Below are 21,786 nucleotides of genomic sequence, written 5' to 3'. Positions count from 1 at the left end.
GTAGCATTACAAAATACACGCAACCCTAAATTTTCACCCTTCTACCATCAACCCCTATATTTTAATAGTATTTTAATTATTTTCAACCCCGGTCGATAACTGATCAATTGTCACTTGATCAGTTATCCCCGCCAAGTGTCTACCGGTGACAGTCTTTCACTATTCGATAGATAGCTAATTGAAGAAAACGTACGAAAAGCAACAACTCGAATATCCCTCTTTGAATCGACGTAACTGCCGGCCGCGGTGGTCTAGTGGTTCTAGGCGCGCAGTCCGGAACCGCGGGACTGCTACGGTCGCAGGTTCGAATCCTGCCTCGGGCCTGGATCTGTGCGATGTCCTTAGGTTAGTTAGGTTTAAGTAGTTCTAAGTTCTAGGGAACTGATGACCACAGAAGTTAAGTCCCATAGTGCTCAGAGCCATTTTTGAATCGACGTAACTAGACCGTGAAGTTTAACTAGGTATCACCCGACATTCGCCAAGCCGACATTTAGGCCTAGCGCACACCAATCGATTTTTTTCGCGCGGAAATATATCGTACGATCAAATTCGTTTAGCGGAAAAAAGAAGTTTCCATGCTCTCCTTTGTTCCTCTAAAATAATTTAATCGTACAATATTTTTACGTACGATAAAAATCGATGGGTGTGCGCTTGGCCTTATTCATAATGCTGGCGAACACGTTTCGACACGAAATTGCCGCTATGTTTGTATGCTCATGGACGAGCAGTGTATCAGCTGCAATTGTTAAATCCGCGCGATCTACCGTAAAAACGCTAGAACTAATAATGGCTGATACTGCCGGACTTCCGCGCAAGCCTTTTCTCACTCCCTACACAGTTTTCGACCATTATTATTGTTTCGTCACGAGCTCCTGCCAACAACGGCTATTGTGTTAGACGTATACATTGTGTTAGACTTATACATTATTCTTATAGACTAGAGATAATCTATATGGCGAAAAACAACGTTTGCCGGGTCAGCTATAACATACAAAGATTTTCAGAGACGGAACGAAGTTTGCCGAGTATAGCTAGTATCAAATAAAATCGTTATAACGTCTGAATGGTTAGCGTTAGGACGATCATACTGCACGGTTGGCCGCGGACCGTGATGAGAAACAGTACGCGCATGCTTGGTTTGGTTTAGCGACGTAGCCCACTTTCAGTTGGACGGGTTCGTCAATAAGCGAAATTGGCGCATTTGGTGGACTGAAAATCCGATTTCGCGGTTGAGAAGTCTCTTCACCCTCAACGGGTGACTGTGTGGCGCGTAGTGTCCAGTTGCGGAATAATAGGTGCGATATTCCCTTGATGGCACGGTGACGACTGAAAGGTACGTAAAGGTTTAGGAAGTTGCTTTCATCTCCATTATGCAAAGAGACCCTGCTTTCGACACGATGTGGTTCATGCAAGACGGAGTTCGATCCCAACGAAGCATCAGTGTTCGACGTCCTGGAGGAGAATTTTTGGGACTGCAATCTGGCTCTGGGATACCCAGAGGCCACTGGCAAAGGCTTTGATCGGCCGCCATATTCTCGGGTTCTGAACACATGCGACTCATGTTGGTGGGGCTATATTAAGGACAAGGTGTACAGCAATAACCCAAAAACCATTGCTGAGATGAAAACAGTCATTCAGGAGGTCATCGATGGTATCAATGTTCCGACACTTCAGCGAGCCATGCCAAATTTCGCTCTTCGTCTGCGTCACATCATCGCCAATGGTGGCAGGCATATCAAAAATCCGAATTCCTAAGTGACGTTTACATGTTAAATAAACTGTGTGCACACCGTAGTTGGTAACTAATTTACGTTTCTTTTTCATATTGTTCAATAATTGTCACCATATAAGATTAAAGCTTTCAGATCTTAAGACCCAAAGTATGGGCGTGTAGCACTCATGGACGGTATAGCGCAATGAGTAGAGTCGAAGATTTGAAAAGTATTACTAACCTTCACGTTTGCTAATAGGTCCTGATACTTTCTTAGTAGTTCAATGAAAGTAGAGTCCATAATTTTCGACGTTACGTATATACAGGGTGATATGAAATTCACTTACTCGGACTTCGCAGCACGACTCCTCGCATGCCAGCGATAAGGGGATGTCTCTCTCAAAATTTTGTCCGGCAAGTACATCCGTCAGAAAAAAGACGTTAAAGAGTTTCAATCTGCTACGCTGTAACAACATGTGTGATAACTATCTCTGTCAGTACTGTATAGTTGGAGCACTGGATAGAGTTTTGGGTTAGCACGCAAAAAGTCGATGGTTCGATCCGCCGTTGGGTGCATTTTTTATTTGCTAATTTAATTCTGACATTTCATACTGTAATATATACCGTTTCGTAGGTCACATGTATCCTAAATTTACATTTTGTAACGCTGAACATAACAAATACGTGATTAGGCAAATAAGAAATAGACAACTGAAACGAAAGACCAGTCATATGGCGGAATTACTACAAAGACAATATCAGTTTCGAGATGCTAAAGGTGAAAACAATAGCACAACATCTACCTATCATTTATACTACTTGTAATATGTGCGTTCAGATGTCGCACATTAGCAACCAGTGATAATAATAATGTCAATATTAATAACCGTATGACCTTCACAACTGAATACGTTGTCCTCAGAACAACAGGTGCTCAAAACGACCTCCCTGAACGTCAAACACTGCCCAACCCGCCGGATCATACAGCTGAGAACCCTTCGCAGCAAAGCTGCGTACACAGTAACAAGAGTAGCATGAACACGCGCTACCAATTCTTCCACATTTGTCGGCGGAGTAGAGTACACGTGCTCCTTCAGGTGTCCCCACAGGAAGAAATCCAGGGGATTTAGGTCAGGTGAACGCGGTGGATCTCCACGTCCGAACCGTTTCCCTGGAAACGTTCTGTCCAAATAGTGTGGCACATTAATTCCAGAGTGTGGAGGTGCACCATCATGTTGGAACAACATCCTCTGCCGAACATGTAGTTGAACATCTTCCAGCGCATCAAAAAAATGTTCAAATGTGTGTGATATCTTATGGGAGTTAACTTCGCTGAGTTTCTTGGTGTATGACATCCAGAATAGCTTGCTCAGTAGCTAGCAAGTCCGTGGACAACCTCTGTCTTGCGACGATGGAAGGAGAGAACCTGACCTCTGAAGGCGCAGCTCCAGAACACGAATCACATTTTTATCTGGATGGCGTCGACGAGGATATCTAGCAGCGTATTCACGATCGGCAACGCAAGCCCGGATATCATATGCACCAAGGACCAGAAGCACATCCACATATTCATTGTCTGTGTGTGCCATACGTCTGCCACACTGCTTTAGAAATTTACAATGAAAAAATTCGATACGTGTACGCATGTACAATGTAGCCTGTCACGGGTGCATTACTCTGCTCGCAACTGTCCCTTGTCTGTTGGACAGCACATACAGTACAAACACGCCGTCAGTCCTGTGCGCTGTTCCACCTATCAAACATTACCCCTCTGACAGATAGTGTTCTGCATGGTTCATTCCGTCACCACTAATTGTGAAATGTTCGATTTCGAACTGAACTGTTTCCCTAACGGTAATAGACGTGATGTTTCCACAATCCCATTGATAGGACAATAATAATAATAATAATAATAATAATAATAATAATAATAATAATGCATTGAGATACGTACTTAACAGCATGCGGTAAGCAGACTCAATGCTCAAAGGCATAATTAGTGGGACCATGGTCATAACACAAACAAATAGTAACTGAGTTTCGACATTATTTACAGTTCGCGTTGCTATTCCTACTGGTAATGTAAGGCCCTACGAAATGTAATGGACCTGAACGAGGCAAGTGTAATATTTGGTATTAATCTACGGGACCATTGGAGGAGGGTACAAAGACAACAGGTTTCGCATCTAGTAGATGAAGTGGTGCGAATAAATTTACGCCAACGATGTGGACAGGGCTTCTTTCAAAGCTGACCAATCTCCCAAACATGTGCCTCAACCCAGCGTCGAATTTTGGGTTAGCATGCAGCTAACCCAAAATTCTGTCCACTACAGCAACTGCGCAGCACGACTAATAGGTGCTGACAACGGTAGTTACCATACATGTGGCTACAGTGTTGCCCGATTGCCACCTTTTAACGTCCTTTTTCTGCCGAATGTACTAACCGGAAGAAATTTTGTGAGAGATATTTTTTATCACTGGCATGTGAGGAGTCGCGCTGCGAAGCCCGAGAGCACAAATTTCGCTTCACGCTGTATAAGTGTACTCTTACTGAGGAGTGAGTTTTTCCGATGCTGTTAATTTACAAGGCAACTTGCACCACTTTCAGTAAGATATTTTGCAATTTCTTGTTGCAAGTTTTGTATTTCACACGTTTTAAGGATTCTGAAGTACAATAGGAACAGTGATCAAGTAAGATTTACCTTAGGATTATACTGAAAAGTGCGAATGACGAAGTAAAATTTATCTTATGTGGAGAACTAATGTAAATGTGTATCGGACAATTTATAACTTTTCTAAGCCGATGTCTTTGTCGAATGGACATGGCATTTCCCTTTTTAACTTACAACATGTTCATTAATACTGAAACTTGTTTTCTTGTTTACTACAGACAGAACAACATGACTAGCATATCAACAAGGGAGCTGATGTGCGTTTTAATAGAGCTAACGTAGAATTTTTATTGCCCGTCCAATTCGTAAATAGGGCAACGCGCGAGCATAAAAACACACATCAAAAAAAGTTTTGCAACACCTCAGTTCCGAGAGTTCGGGAACTTGTACAGAAAATTGGAATAGAGATCAACGTAAACATCATTTCTGCCCTTTATATTGCTCATGAATACCGCACTATGCACGTTTTACCACTAAACAGTGAGACCTTCAGAGGTGTTGGTCCAGATTTCTGCACACACCGGTGCCTCTTATACCCAGCAGCACGTCCTCTTTCATTGATGCATGCCTGTATTCGTCGTGGCATACTATCCACAAGTTCATCAAGGCCCTGTTGACACACTCCTCAACGGCATATTCAGTGTAGTGTAGATCGCTCAGAGCGGTTGGTGGGTCACGTCGTCCATAAACAGCCCTTTTCAGTCTATCCCAGGGTTCGATAGGGTTCATGTCTGGAGAACATGCTGGTCACTCTAGTGGAGCGATGTCGTTATCCTGGAGGAAGTCATTCACAAGGTGTGCACGATGGGTGACGCGAATTGTCGTCCGTGAAGAGGAATGTCTCGCCGATATGCTGCCGATATGGTTGCACTATCGGTAGAAGGCTCGAATTCACGTTTCGTACAGCCGTTACGGCGACTAGAGGCGTACATCGGCTCTACATAATGACACCCCAAAACTGCAGGGAACCTCCACCTTTCTGCACTCGCTGGAAAATTGTGTCTAAGGCGTTTAGCCTGACCGGGTTGCCCCAAACAAATCTCCAATGTATAAATTATATGGTGCAGAAATGAGTCATCTATTTTTACGATTTTATTACGCAAATCCAGATTCGGCTAGTAGTTAGCCCTTCTCAATGCACTATTTTCTGTTGTCAATGAATGTAAGTCCCTGTTGTTCGGGCGTCAGTCACGGTTTAAAGAACTAGCCGAAATCTGGATTTGCGTAATAAAATCCAAGAAAAAGGACGACTGATTGCTGCACATAACAGTCGCTGAGTGCACCCACTTTCCGAATGGAACGTAACCTGACTTCTCCAACGATTGTCTGGTTGAAGACATATGTGCATTGTGCATTGTGTCGTGGTTGCAAAGATGGACCTCGCCATGGACATCGGGAGTGAAGTTGCGCATCATACAGCCCATTGCGCACAGTTTGAGTCGTAACACGACGTCGTGTGGCTGCACTAAAAGCATTATTCAACATGGTGGCTTTGCTGTCACGGTTCCTCCGAGCCATAATCCGTAGATAGCGCTCATCCACTGCAGTAGTAACCCTTGGGATGCCTGACCGAGGCGTGACATCGTCAGTTCCTGTCTCTCTGTATTTATTTATTTGTTTATTTAATTATTGTTCCGTGAGACCAAATTAAGGAGAAGTCTCCATGGTCATGGAACGAGTCAATACATGAAATTGTAACGAGACAGTAGAAACAGGTTAAATGAAATACATGAAACGTATTCAGGCGACAATTCGTAAGTAAAGAATATCAATAATGTGACACTGGAGTTTGATTAATTTTTTAGCTTCCAGGAGCTCCTCAACAGAATAGAAGGAGTGAACCACGAGGAAACTCTTCAATTTAGACATAAAAGCTTTTGGGCTACTGCTAAGATTTTTGAGTTCTTGTGGTAGCTTATTGAAAATGGATGCAGCAGAATAGTGCAATCCTTTCTGCACAAGAGTCAAGGAAGTGCATTCCACATGTAGATTTGATTTCTGCCTAGTATTAACTGAGTAAAAGCTGCTAACTCTTGGTAATAAGCTAATATTGCTAACAACAAACGAAATTAAAGAAAATACATACTGTGAGGGCAATGTCAGAATTCCCAGACTATTGAATAGGGGTCGACAAGAGGTTCTCGAACTTACACCACATATAGCTAGAGCGACCGTCTTAAAGCCAAAAATACCCTTTTTGAATCAGAAGATTTACCCCAAAAAATAATACCATATGACATAAGCGTATGAAAATATGCGAAGTAGACTACTTTTCGTGTTGAACTGTCACTTATTTCAGATACTGTTCTAATGGTAAATAAAACAGCATTTAGTTTCTGAACAAGATCCTGAACGTGGGCTTTCCACAACAGCTTACTATCTATCCGAACGCCTAGGAACTTGAACTGTTCCGTCTCGCTTATAATATGCCCATTCTGTCTGATCAAAATATCAGTTCTTGTTGAATTGTGTGTTAGAAACTGTAAAAACTGAGTCTTACTGTGATTTGGCATCAAATTATTTTCCACAAGCCACGAACTTATTTCATGAACTACATTATATGATAATGTTTCAATATTACACACAAGATCCTTCACTACCAAGCTGGTGTCATCAGCAAACAGAAATATTTTTGAATTACCTGTAATACTAGAAGGCATATCATTTATATAAATAAGAAACAGCAGCGGCCCCAGCACCGCCCCTTGGGGAACGCCCCACTTAACAGTGCCCCATTGGGACTGAACATGCCACGTATCTCCTCCATGTCCGAACAACATCGCTTTGGGTTACTCCGAGATGCCTGGACACTTCTCTCGTTGAGAGCCCTTCCTGGCACAAAGTAACAATGCGGACGCGATCGAATCGCGGTATTGACCGTCTAAGCATGACTGAACTACAGACAACACGAGCCGTCTACCTCGTTCCTGGTGTAATGATTGTAGCTGATTCGCTGTCGGACACCCTCCGTCTAATAGGCGCTGTTCATGCATGGTTGTTTACATCTTTGGGCAGGGTAAGTGACAACTCTGAACAGTCAAAAAGACTGTGTCTGTGATACAAAAACCAAGGTCTATTAGGAGTTCTGGGAACCGGGCTGAAGAAAATTTTTTTTAATGTCTGTAGAACCGACAATTGCCGCTGAAGAGCTCTGCGATCGTGTGTACAGCGTCGATTCACACGTATCGTACGCATAAGTCGCATCGCTCCTGAGCGTTCAGCGGCACATTGAACTCGGCACCCTCAATGTTGGCGTTCGAAAGCTCGGTCCGAGTGCTGACTGCCTTACCACGCTGCTTGCTCCACCGCTATTATTACTCGTTACTTAAGATGTCGGCACACGGACAGTGCTGTTGAAAGTCATGTTGAAGGTGCCGAATTCAGTTTGCTGCTGAACGCTCAGACACGATGCGACTTGTGCGTACGGCACGTATGCATCATCGTGGCATACGTGATCGCAACGCGCTGCAACGGCAGTTGTCGATCATATGTGGCTCGAATGTCACACCGTTTATGAAACCGACGGGCGTAAAATTACTACGTTAGCTCTATTAAAACGCACATTAGCTCCCTTGTCCATATGCAAATCACAAATAAAAACTTCAAAATCGATGAACATGTTGTAAGACGAAAATATAAGAATCATGTCCATTCGACAAGGTTATTGGCTTATAAAACTTCCATTAGTACGACAGATATCTACAATAGTTATCCACATAAAATAAAAGTCATTTGATCATTCGCATCATTTTACGAGTTACTACGGTTTGGGTAGTTTTTTTCATTATTTGTCTCTTTATTTTTTTTGTTTAGTTTGTCTAGCAATCTTTCTTCGTGTCCATTTTTTTAATGCTATTTGTTTTATAATGGGTAAATATGGACACAAACAAGCTATGGTAGACAAATTAAAAAAAAACTAAAGAGACAAATAATGAAAAAAAAAACTAAGCAAATCACACTAACTCTTACAACTTGCACTACAATAAAAAAAATGGCATAAAGTGACCTACCACAACAAATTCACTCATAAAATAGGAGACATATTCAAAAAAACAAGGCAAAAACATTGCTTACAAAACCAACAATTCCATACAGAAGCACATCCCAAAACTAAAATCAAAACCAGACAGATACCAACAATGTTGTATCTATCAGCTCAGGTGCTGAGATTGTGAGAAGATATACATTGGAATGACTGGCAGGACATTTGACACAAGAAATAAAGAACACATCACAGCATTCAGATACCATACAAATCATCCAACATTTGCAGATCATCTAAAAGAAGAACACAAGTGGCTAAGCAATATTGAGAACGATATGAATATCACAAAAATCAGTAAACACAGACACCTCCTCCCTTTCCAAGGAAATTTCCACATACAAAATGCATTAACACAAAATAAACAGTTGCTCAATGACCAGATAAATATTGGAAACCAAACTCCATATACAATAATTGACGAAATTACATGAGAAAGAAAAGAGCCTTTTCCCTCCTTCATCACCTCCCACTCTCCCAAAACAACCCCCCCCCCCCCTCCCCCCACTCACAGTTTCATTTCACTTCTCGCTCCTCACCTTCTCCTCTAACTCACACTCCATGACACTGCTATATACTTATGTCCACTCATCATGGTTTCCCCCTACAATAAAAAATAGATCTCTCGATTGCTAGTCCTCCTCTCCTCTTACACAGTAAATAAATATATAGAAACCAAATTAAATAGAATTAGTCACACACAATAATGTAATTAAAAAAAGAATGCTGTAGGTTAAAGACAAAGTAGTCGAAAGGTTATGTTGGCAACACAACAAAACACAAACAGCAACACATACTTGAAGTACAAAAACATACAGAATACAGTGGTGCGCATAAAAGTGAGTTGCGAGAAATGCATTGCTACAGAACAGCTAAAAATTAGATCAACATTATCAGTGTGTAACACAGGAAAACAACGATGTGCTAGCAGCTGGCATATCCCGATGTAAGCGAGAAATCACCCGAAAAATCACCGAAAGTACGAATCAATTTAATCTTAACGAACTGTTTTTCGGTCTGAAAAGCAAATCTAAACGTAAATAACTTAATTACAGACCACTGATGATGCTTTACCTCAATAAAGCGAAACGTGTCTGGTGGAAAAATCACGCATTTTCGCAGTTGCAACGACGGATCAAAAATACCGTCATGATTTATAAAGCAAGTACGGACACTATGGTCACACAAATGAAAAATATAAATTAATTGTTGATTGCTTTCAATGTTATGCCGGCCCACAGAGAAAATATTTGAAATTGATAAATTTTTGAAAATAAAATGAGTATCGCCGATAAAGTCAAGTTGGAAAGTGCTTGATAAACGTGCAGCATATGTATTTACAGTGAATGTTTCCTACTTGCTGTGATCGCTTTCTGATCACAATCACGAATACTCAGTTAAAAGTGGGTCAATTCTTGAACTTGAACTTGATCTACCGTTAACATCGTGGTTTTTTTATGACTGGTTTCATGCTGCTCCCCTCGAGTTCCTGTCCTCTACCAACCTCTTCATCTTAGATTACCACTCGCAAACTACGTCTGCAGTTATTTGTTGGATGTACTCCAGTCTCTGTCTTCCTCTACAGCTTTTATCCTCTACAGCTCCCTATACACCCATGGAAGTTATTGCGTGTTGTCTTAACAGATGTCCTACCATCCTGGCCCTTCTTCTTGTCCGTGTTTTCTATACATTCCTTTCCTTTCAGATTCTGCGCAGAGCCCCCTCATTCCTTACCTTATCAGTCCACCTAATTTTCAACATTCTTCTTTAGCACCAAATGTCAAATGCTTCGATTCTCTTTTTCCCCGGTTTTCCCTCAGTCCATTTTTCACTACCACACAATTCTGTGCCCAAACGACCGGTCTCAGAAATTCCTTCCTAAAATTTAGACCTATTTGTAATACTAGTGGCTAACTAGTGTCGCAGTGGTAACAGCAGTTCCCGTCTGATAAACGACGATAAGCGCTGTCGCGATTTGCTAGTACTTGGAAGGGTCACTGGCCGGATCTGCCGAGTTCTGTTCGCAGGTGGGGTGCACTCAGCCTTTTTGAGGCCAACTGAATAGATACTAGATTGAGAAGTAGTGGTACCGGTCACAAAAACGGACAATGTCAGGAAGAGCAGCATTGCGACCACAGCCCCTCCGTGCTGATGCTGATAAAAATTATATTGTGTCTTTAGGGCACCAAAATTAATTAATAATAGTAAAAATTTGTTTCGTTTGTGATCTAAGTTGTTGCGAATTCTGAAACATGAAACGAAGTATATGAAGTGCGACTGCACTGCCATTTAAATGCAGTGCGTTCAGTTTCTCTCTTTTCCCCCTCCTCGCCCTCAGACAGCGTGGTGTGACGGTGTGGGAAATGTGCAGTGAGGTTGATCGTCATGGCACTCATGCCAGGGCCGAATTCTTCGCATCCCTGATTTGTATTAAAACTGTCAAGAATGTCTACGTCGCTTTCCTCAGATAGAAATTTCACGTCTCCATAATGAGGTCGCAAACGTTATATACTTCTGACATCGTCAGCATGAGGATGATCTGTATTATTATAAGCACTGAAAAAAGATTCAACTCCCAGGATCGTTGAAATCATACATTCATGTAGATTTCTGGTTTCGGAAATTCTCTCTCGCCATCTTCGAATCTGTGTGTAATGACGATTGTGTAATGATGTAAACATAGATATGAGGATGGCAACAGAGAATTGCTACAACCAGTACTCTGCATGAACAAGTGATTATAGCGATCTTGGCAGTTGAAGATTGAATAAATCTTCACTGCAAACGTTACTTGTACAGTATATGACCGTAGTCTATTACCCATAAACGTTTTCCTGACTACAGTATCGTGGTGTTTCTCAGGCTGTCGAATACGTAGAAAGTGCCTGGCACTGTAAGAACTTCATTTCACATGTACACCTGTAGGTTGTCTATATGAAAACCTTGGAAGTACCATTCTCTACAATCTCCGAAATTTTTAAAACGTCATTTCGTTACGCTCCGTAAATCCGAATGTGGAAGCATAAACGATGTTACTCCAAAAGCTGTCGATAGTATCCGAAGTGTTCGCTGACATCTGTGGCTTCAAGTGAAGAGGTGAGCCACGCAGATCACAATTCCTGTGGCGTGCGGTGCAAGTAGTATTGAGAAAAAAAGAAGATATAATAAGGCAACATGGTGCAAAAGAAACGTGAGTATCTTAACTGGAAGCATTGAGTGAAGTTACATATTTTTTTCATCTGAGAACCTCCTCATTCCTTACCTTATCAGTCCACCTAATTTTCAACATTCGTCTATAGCACCACATCTCAAATGCTTCGATTCTCTTCTGTTCCGGTTTTCCCACAGTCCATGTTTCACTACCATACAATGCTGTACTCCAGACGTACATCCTCAGAAATTTCTTCCTCAAATTAAGGCCGGTATTTGATATTAGTAGACTTCTCTTGGCCAGAAATGCCTTTTTTGCCATAGCGATTCTTCTTTTGATATCCTTGCTCCGTCCGTTATTGGTTATTTTACTGCCTAGGTAGCATAATTGCTTAACTTCATTGACTTCGTGACCATCAATCCTGATGTTAAGTTTCTCGCTGTTCTCATTTCTACTACTTCTCATTACCTTCGTCTTTCTCAGATTTACTCTCAAACCATACTGTGTACTCATTAGACTGTTCATTCCGTTCAGCAGATCATTTAATTCTTCTTCACTTTCACTCAGGATAGCGATGTCATCAGCGTATCGTATCATTGATATCCTTTCACCTTGTATTTTAATTCCACTCCTGAACCTTTCTTTTATTTCCATCATTGCTTCCTCGATGTACAGATTGAAGAGTAGGGGCGAAAGGCTACAGCCTTGTCTTACACCCTTCTTAATACGAGCACTTCGTTCTTGATCGTCCACTCTTATTATTCCCTCTTGGTTGTTGTACATATTGTATATGACCCGTCTCTCCCTATAGCTTACCCCTACTTTTTTTCAGAATCTCGAACAACTTGCACCATTTTATATCGTCCAACGCTTTTCCCAAGTCGACAAATCCTATGAAAGTGTCTTGATTTTTCTTTAGCCGTGCTTCCATTATTAGCCGTAACGTCAGAATTGCCTCTCTAGTCCCTTTACTTTTCCTAAAGCCAAACTGATCGTCACCTAGCGCATTCTCAGTTTTCTTGTCCATTCTTCTGTATATTATTCTTGTAGGCAGCTTCGATGCATGAGCTGTTAAGCTGATTGTGCGATAATTGTCGCACTTGTCAGCTCTTGCCGTCCTCGGAATTGTGTGGATGATGCTTTTCCGAAAGTCAGATGGTATATCGCCAGACTCATATATTCTACACACCAACGTGAATAGTCGTTTTGTTGCCACTTCTCCCAATGATTTTAGAAATTCTGATGGAATGTTATCTATCCCTTCTGCCTTATTTGACCGTAAGTCCTCCAAAGCTCTTTTAAATTCCGATTCTAATACTGGATCCCCTATCTCTTCTAAATCGACTCCTGTTTCTTCTTCTATCACATCTGACAAATCTTCACCCTCATAGAGACTTTCAATGTATTCTTTCCACCTATCTGCTCTCTCCTCTGCATTTAACAGTGGAATTCCCGTTGCACTCTTAGTGTTGCCACCGTTGCTTTTAATGTCACCAAAGGTTGTTTTGACTTTCCTGTATGCTGAGTCTGTCCTTCCGACGATCATATCTTTTTCGATGTCTTCACATTTTTCCTGCAGCCATTTCGTCTTAGCTTCCCTGCACTTCCTATTTATTTCATTCCTCAGCGACTTGTATTTCTGTATTCCTGATTTTCCCGAAACATGCTTGTACTTCGTCCTTTCATCAATCAACTGAAGTATTTCTTCTGTTACCCATGGTTTCTTCGCAGTTACCTTTTTTGTACCTATGTTTTCCTTCCCAACTTCTGTGATGGCCCTTTTTAGAGATGTCCATTCCTCTTCAACTGTACTGCCTACTGCGCTATTCCTTATTCCTGTATCTATAGCGTTAGAGAACTTCAAACGTATCTCGTCATTCCTTAGTACTTCCGTATCCCACTTCTTTGAGTATTGATTCTTCCTGACTAATGTCTTGAACTTCAGCCTACTCTTCATCACTACTATATTGTGATCTGAGTCTATATATGCTCCTTCACAGTACTGAAAAGAAATCACTGCAACCTCAAAGAGAAGTGGTGCTGTTAGTGAGGATGTTTAAGTACAAAAATATAGCTTTTATGCACAAGTGGCTTGGAAACGTGGAGTAACTGGTAACTTCTCTGAAAAAAGTAATTGCTTTTCTCATCACTGTAACCTGCACTGTTAATTTCAATTGCACAACGTGTAGCACGTGTCAGCCGAAATTTCCAAACGATTATTCGTCTTCTAAAAGACGTAATTTTCTAAGAAATGTTGTGCTTCCGCCCCCCCCCCCCCCCCTCCCTCCCAAATCTGCTCATCCACTTTTTTCGTCGAGAGTGACCATTTCGTTTTCCTTTAGTTCACTGTCACGGGTGTTACGGGTGTAAGTGCAAATATTTTGTTTTCTCTTTGCGTCTAACTGTCTTGCCGCAAACACATCACATAATTTACTACAAAAATGGTTCAAATGGCTCTAAGCACTAAGGGACGTAACATCTGAGGTCATCAGTTCCCTAGAACTTAGAACTACATGAACCTAACTAACCTAAGGACATAACACACCTTCATGCCCGAGTCACTATTCGAACCTGCGACCGTAGCAGCCGACTGGTTCTGGACTGAAGTGCCTAGAACCGCTCGGCCACACCGGCCGGCCATAATTTACTACCTCATGTTTGACACACAGTCGTTAACTGCACCAGTAAATGGGCAATGCTTACTTGTACAAACAAACTGCTTTGCCTCTACGCATTCACACTTTAATACCCGACCTGCTGTCCAGGGGAAAATATCGTGTCGGACCTCCTTTTGCCTGGCTTAAGGTAACAGCGCGATGTAGCATGGACTCAACAGGGCGTTGGAAGTCCCCTGCAGAAATATTGAACCATGCTGCTTCTATAGCCGTCCATTACTGAAAAAGTGTCTCCGGTGCAGCATTTGGTGCACGAACTGACCTCTCGATTATGTCCTACAAACGTTCGATGGAATTCATGTCGGTCGATCTGGGTGGCGGAAACGTTAGCTCGAACTGTCCAGAATGTTGTTGAAACCAGTCGCAAACAATTGTAGCCCGGTGACATTACATCCTTGTTTTGGGCACATAAAGTCGATGAATGGCTGAAAATGGTCTCCTAATAACCAAACATAACCACGTCCAGTCGATGATCGGTTCAACTGGACCATGTAAACACAAAGTACATTATTATGGAGCCAACACCAGGTTGTACAGTGCCTTGTTGACAACTTGAGTCCATCGCTTCGTGGGCTCTGCGCCGCACTCGAATCCCTACTATCAGCTCTCGCCAACTTAAATCGTGCTCATCTGATCAGACCATGGTTTTCCACTCGTCTACGGTCCTACCGATATGGTCACCAGCCGAGGAGGAGCGCCGTAGGCGACATCGTGCTGTTAGCAAGGACACGTCGGTCTTCTGCTGCCGTAGCCCACTGACGCCAGAGTTCACAAGCACTGTCATAACGGATACGTTCGTCGTACGTCCCAGATTGATTTCTGGGGTTATTTCACGTTTTTCTGCTTGTCTGTCAGCACTGAAAACTCAATACGCAAGTGCTGTTGCTCTCGATCGTTATGTGTAGTCCGTCGGCCACTCCTTCGTACGCGATGAAAGGTAATGTCTGAAATTGGATACTTTCGGTACATTGTTGTACTGTGACTCTAGGAGTATGGAATTCCCTAAGGATTTCCGAAATGAGATGTTCCATGGGTCCAGCTGCGTTCAAAGTTTGTTAATCCCCGTTGTGCCGCCACAATCACATCGGAAACCTTTCCACATGAATCACTTGAGTATAAATGAGAGCTCCACCAATGCACTGTCCCTTTATACCCTGTGTCAGCTATACAGCTGCCATCTGTACGTGTGCTTATCGCTATGCCATGACTTTTTTCACCTCAGTGTGCAGTTAACCGACCAGTGCTTCAGCCTGCCGCCAGTTGTGACACCTCCTGCTGTGCCGGCGGCAGGTTCGCGGTGCACTACGCGCTGCCGCTGGTACTCATCTCCGTCTTCTACTCGCTGATGGCGGTGCGGCTGCGGCGCGGGCTGCCGGGAGAGGCGCCCCAGAGGCACATCCGCTCGCAGCGGCAGCGCGTCGCCAGGACGCTGCTCACCTTCGTCGGCGTCTTCTTCATCTGCTTCCTGCCGCAGCACGTCTTCTCGCTCTGGTTAGTGCCACTACTATATCACTTGCCTTGTGCGGTCTCTTAAACTACCCTGAAAGCTACCTGTCGTCTCTAATACTTACGGTGGCAATGTTTGGAATTTTGTGTCACTACAAAATGTAGATACCACTTGTCTTAAATGTTATTCATTAGTTCGTTTACTACAAACAATGAATTGTATTGGTATTAATACACCAACGGAAAGTGATTAACATTGAAATATCACTGGTTAATGTAAGGGTCAGATAAGCGATTGCATTTGTGAAATGCTGGTACGTTAACCCTTGTGTCCACACTGGGTTACTAGGTAAACCTTACAACTGTAACAGCTAATTTTTCAGCTGTATTGAAACTAGTACACACAAGTCTCAAGCTATCTCATATTTGCTTCTTTATAAATGTCACAATAAAAGCAAAATTTGAATTCTTTCAAATAAGAGCATTTAAACGGCAAGGAACATAATGCACTCTCTAGTCAATGTTCGGGTTATCCAGGTAACCACATGTCTCCATTAGAACAGGTGTGAAGTTCATAAATGAAATACTTTATTTTATATAATGTATTAATAGTTTTATTATTTATTAGACAAACGAGGAATAACACAACAGCTACAGTCATAAATATGTGCAAAATATATCAACTTTTTACTATATGTGACAGAGTCAATTACATAATTTTACTAGATTTTGCTGCTCTTTACAATGAAAAGATGAACTTGGAATTATTATTTATTTACAAAGTCCACGCACTGTTATTCTAATGTAATGCCCATCACATATTTTTTTTTTTTTACATTTTCTTGTGTTTATCTTCCTTTTGTTTGACTGAGATTTCCATACAAAACTGACACCAGTGATTTTCATCCACCCAGAAGCATCTCTATTTGGCTGAACTTCCACTTCTTCAGGAACCAGAATAAGTCCAACTATCATGTAGTCAGTACCCGATTTCACGGAAAACTTCCTCAAGCAATTATCATTTGACGAGCTAGAGATAATGGAAGGCACTGTCAAATGTTTTCCCATATCCATTAGAAACAGTCTGCTCTATGAGTCACATTTCTCGCTCGAGAATTGTTATCTATGTAAATAATGCATGCCACTAAGCAAGCAATATCCAGAATGTTGTAAAGAAAATGCTAGCGGCCATCTCTGTGTCCTCCTCTTTACATTGCAATGAAAACACAACCTGACCACTTTATCAACGCCCCCTTTTGTGATATTATAATAATGTATAACATCTGGCTTTGAATGAGGGCCAGAAGTGGATGCACCATAAAGCATTGTAGATAAAATTAGAATTGATTTCATCTTTTTTGGACCATATGTGCACAGAGAAACGTTATCTTCATTGATCCAAATAAAGACGACAGTTTTTGGCATAAAGAGGAAGGCTGCATTTCTGGAGGTATATAGTGCTTTTTTCTTTTCACAGAGCCAACTATGGACAAATCCCACGTCATCAACAGCCTTACATAATGGTAGAGTTGTGAAAAAATTGTCTGTGACCGTAATTGTGTCAGTACCTTTCAAACGGTAACATAAATCTTTTACAACCCTCCCCCCTTGATTAGTTTCTCTTCCGGAAGCAGATTTGCCTGTATAAATTTGAACAGTTATTGGATAAGAATTTCGCATATCAAAAACTCACAAAACCTTCAAGCTGTATTTGGTTGGATTTGAGGGCATTTAAGGAAAAGCTGCTCATCAGCAGTGAGACAATCAGAAGACATATTGTTTTGATGAAGATTTTAATTTAGCATTTGAAATATGTCAGATGTTACAGCAGCTTTGTCACTTCTCAAACGCTCTGTCCTGGTGTTCACATTGTCAAATCTCATAAATTAGCTTATCTATCGAAACCTGTTGAGAGGTAAATTTGCACTATACAATCGGAATGTGTTTGCTTTCCACATTTCCTCTGTGTGTTCAGTTTTAGAGAACCTTACCCCAGCTGCAGTCGACATACCAAAATATGCTTCAAGTTCCTCAGTTGTCAGTGGCTTCCACACTTTCGCTGCTCATTCTGAATTGATGTTATAGTCTATGAATACCTGATCTGGCTACCTGTTGATTTCAAGCGCTATTATATCACACATTTCATCCGTAAATATATCCTTGAAGGAGTCTTTTGTAGGAAGAAGTATTATTGTACGTGTTTGGGGCAGCCCTTTCTCGTAAAATGTTATCCTTCGCCAACTTTCTTGTCCAAAAAGGTTCCTTACGAAATTTAATTCGATCTTTACTACGTAGAATGCCTGCAGAAGGCACAGTCACTTCAATGTTTTTGTCAGCTCTGTCATTGTCCTCGCTACTATTATCACTTGTTTCTCTTTCAACTTCAATATCATTACAAGCACAACAGCAGCATCTTCCTTACTCGGAATCCATTTGTCCGTTGAATCTCTGTCACTGAAATCTATAGCGTCGTTCTCTTCTGTATCAACAGTAGACAATTATATTCTAATATACTCTTCCTTCAGTTCATAGCTTGATCTGCTGTATTCGATTTAGAGAGATCCAGTTCATGATCCATGAGAATCCAGAGTTGAGGTTCACAGTAGTAAAGCTTAGACAATAACAGTTCATAAAGTTGTGCAGCAATATCAACAGTAGCTGGCAACAATTTGATTGCCTTGTTGCAACGACTTCGTATGTGACCAGAGCTCAATATTACCAACCGTGATTGTGAGACAATAAATTCATTGTTCAACAAAGAACTTTGCCAAATAGTCATGCAAATTAAGAAGGTATTTTATTTTATTTTCGCAATTCAATATGTCATCTTGAAACCCCATATGCTTATCTAAAAAATTATCGATACCCGCATACTGGGGCAACTAAAAGTTAGTGTTACAGACCAGTCTTCGAAGGGAGCACCTGAGTATTCACGACAATCAGAAACAGAAGGCTCCAATATGCTAATGTCGATAATTCTTGAGAGGTGCATATGGGCCCTGAAGGTGGCATATTGAATTGCCGAAATTGGTAACGAAAATAAAATAAAATAACTTCTTAATTTGCACGCCTGTTTGGCGAATTTGCTTTTTAAATATTTGACGATCCGCTGTCCCACGTCCGCAATCGATCAACAAAGAATGACTGTAGCATTTGGTCGGTCATAACAAGAACGGTTAATACTGTTTGTCGATAACAGTGGAGTTGACGTCCGATGATATCCCACAGGAGCTGGATTGGAGACAGATTTCGTGATTGAGTGGGCCAAGACAACATGTGGACACACTGCAGGACATGTTGGACAACAACAACTACACGTGGGCGAGCGTTATCCTGTTGGAAAACACCCTTTGAAATGCTGTCCACGAATCGCTGCACAACAGATTGAATCACCAGACTGACATCCAAATTGGTAGTCATGGTGCGTGGAATAACCACGAAAGTGCTCCTGGTGTCGTACGAAATCGCACCCCAGACCATAACAACAGGTATAGGTCCAATGTACAGGTCGGTTGCAGACACTCAATTCGTCCCCTTCTAACCAATACACGGCCATCACTGTTACCCAGGCAGAACCAGCTTTGATCAGAAAGCGACAACAGATCTCCACCCTGCTCTCCAATGAGCTCTCGCTTTACACCACTGAAGATGCAAATGGTGGAGGTTTTGGGTCAGTGGAACGCACGCTACAGGCCGCTGTCTTTGAAGTAACCGATTTGTAGCAGTTCGTTGTGTGACTGTGATGCCAACTGCTGCTTAAATTGCTGCTGCAGATGCAGTGCGATGCATCAGAGCCATAAGCTTAGCACGATGGTTTTCCGTCTCGCTAGTGCCATGTAGCTTTCTGGAAACTGATATTATTACGAGCATATATTTTCGTGACCACCGCTACCAGCAGTCAAGTCCGGAGGCTCCATTCCTGCGATGTCTCTCTGCAGTATCATAGAAGAAACATTGCGCTTCTCGTAGCCCTATTACACGACCTTGTTCAAACTCTGCGACATGTTGATAATGGCATCATTATCTCCTTCAAAGTATTCTTGACTAGCATCAACTCACCACGACCAATCTGAAAGGTAACTAACCCCCCCGCCCCCAATCGTTACAGCGTGTATTAAACGGAAACCTGATTTTCATTCTCACAATATTGCTACTAGTGCCGCTTTTATGCGACCAGTGTGAAATTTGAATAGAAATCATTATCAGATGTGGAAACATGCGTATCAACTTTCGTTTACCTCATACAAAACCTTCTTGGTGTTGCGATTTTTTTCCCACCAGTGTAGATTCACAACAGTTTCCCTGGTAGATATGAACGTCATTTAATGTTTCTAAGTCGGATGACAAGTTAAGTATTTATTGATTTTGATTATTTATTTGTTTAACATGATTTGACTAAGACCGTCAGGCGCTCTGTTACTTAGGACCAGGGTTTCACAGAAACAGTACCTCCTTTACTTCATAGTTACATAAGAAATAACAACTTTAATATGACAAAAAGTACTAAAACGATCTGAATGTCTGTAGAGACAACGTGAGGAATTAATACTGGCTATGAGCTAATGAAGTTAACACTGTCAGTACTGCTACTACTACTGTTGCAGCCACTAATAACAGTAATAATAATAATAATAATAATAATGACAGTAGGAACAATAATTAACGAGCGAGGCGGCGCAGTGGTTTGCACACTGGACTCGCATTCGGGAAGACGACGGTTCAATCCCGCGTCCGGCCATCCTGATTTAGGTTTTCCGTGATTTCCCTAAATCACTCCAGGCAAATGCCGGGATGGTTCCTTTGAAAGGGCACGGCCGACTTCCTTCCCCGTCCTTCCCTTATCCGATGAGACCGGTGACCTCGCTGTTTGCGTCTCTTCCCCCAAACAACCCAACCAACCAACAATAATTATAGTGGCAGATAAAAAATAATTTTTCTGATACATCGAGTTCCGGGGAAAGGAAATTTAAGGAGACTACACCAGTTAAGTAAACTGATTCAAAATGGTTCAAATGGCTCCGAGCACTATGGGACTTAACTGCTGTGGTCATCAGTCCCCTAGAACTCAGAACTACTTAAACCTAACTAACCTAAGGACATCACACACATGCGTGCCCGAGGCAGGAATCGAACCTGCGACCGTAGCGGTCGCGCGGTTCCAGAATGTAGCGCCTAGAACCGCTCGGCCACTCTGGCCGGCTAAGTAAACTGAGAAGTGAGGTAAATTTGGTTGGTTTGATGGATGGACAGGGATAACGAGTGTTCACGGGGATGATTGTAATCATTCTTCTTGCTTTAGTGGATTCGACATTAGATGTCTTCAGTTCTATAAGGTAATGCGGGAAGTTATTCCAGAGTCGAGTTCCTTCGGGCCTTCGAAAAAGTTACTGAGTGAGGGACACAAAAGATTTTGCTCTGATAGAGGTGGGTGTTTCTACGATATTTTTTGGACTAGACCATTAACCTTGAGGAGAGATATGAGGAACCATGTTCTTTGATAGTACATTAGAGACGACTTAGGGTATGTAAATCTCTGTCCTAACCAGCACGCAAACAGGATGGTGTCCATATGACGGTGACACATGGTCGAAGAGTCTACAGACATAAAAAACACAGGCATTCACAAGCAGTCCCAGACGCCAGAGGAAGACCTCGCAGTGAAACATCGCTGTAATCAGTGACTGGACATAGTCACTGAGGTGTTTCGGAAGTCATGGGATAGTGATATGCACAGAAACAGATGGTGTATTCAGTTGATTCATCTAAAAAGTTTTCCAGTGTGATTATGGCCACACGGCGGCAATTAACAAACTTTGAAAGCGGAATGAAAGTTGGAGCTAGATGCATGGGACATTCCATTTCGGAAATCGTTAGAGAATCCAGTATTCCGAAATCCAGTCTCATGACTGTGCCGAGAGTACCAAATTTCAGGCATAGCCTCTCACCGTGGACAACGCAAAGGCTGACGAGGTTCACTTAACGACCGAGTGTAGTGGCGTTTGCATACAGTTGTCAGTACTAACAGGCAAGCGAAACTGCGTCAAATAACCACATAAATCAATTTGGAACGTTCGACGAACTTATCCGTT

The 21,786-nt window shown here is 42.0% G+C and overlaps 1 protein-coding gene across 1 annotated transcript in view; it reads left to right on the top strand.

Moving 5' to 3' along the window:
- Positions 1-21,786, top strand: part of LOC124594122 (neuropeptide CCHamide-1 receptor-like) — a 92,870-nt gene that overhangs the window by 13,654 nt on the left and 57,430 nt on the right. Inside the window, exon 4 of the mRNA XM_047132478.1 lies at positions 15,542-15,742. Coding sequence (XP_046988434.1) covers positions 15,542-15,742 — 201 coding nt within the window. The remainder of the gene's footprint in view (positions 1-15,541; positions 15,743-21,786) is intronic.

The sequence above is a fragment of the Schistocerca americana genome, chromosome 2, assembly GCF_021461395.2.
Source record: "Schistocerca americana isolate TAMUIC-IGC-003095 chromosome 2, iqSchAmer2.1, whole genome shotgun sequence".
Lineage (NCBI taxonomy): Eukaryota > Metazoa > Arthropoda > Insecta > Orthoptera > Acrididae > Schistocerca > Schistocerca americana.
The sequence above is the reverse complement of the archived record's forward strand: the minus strand, read 5'-3'. Positions and strand labels throughout refer to the sequence as shown.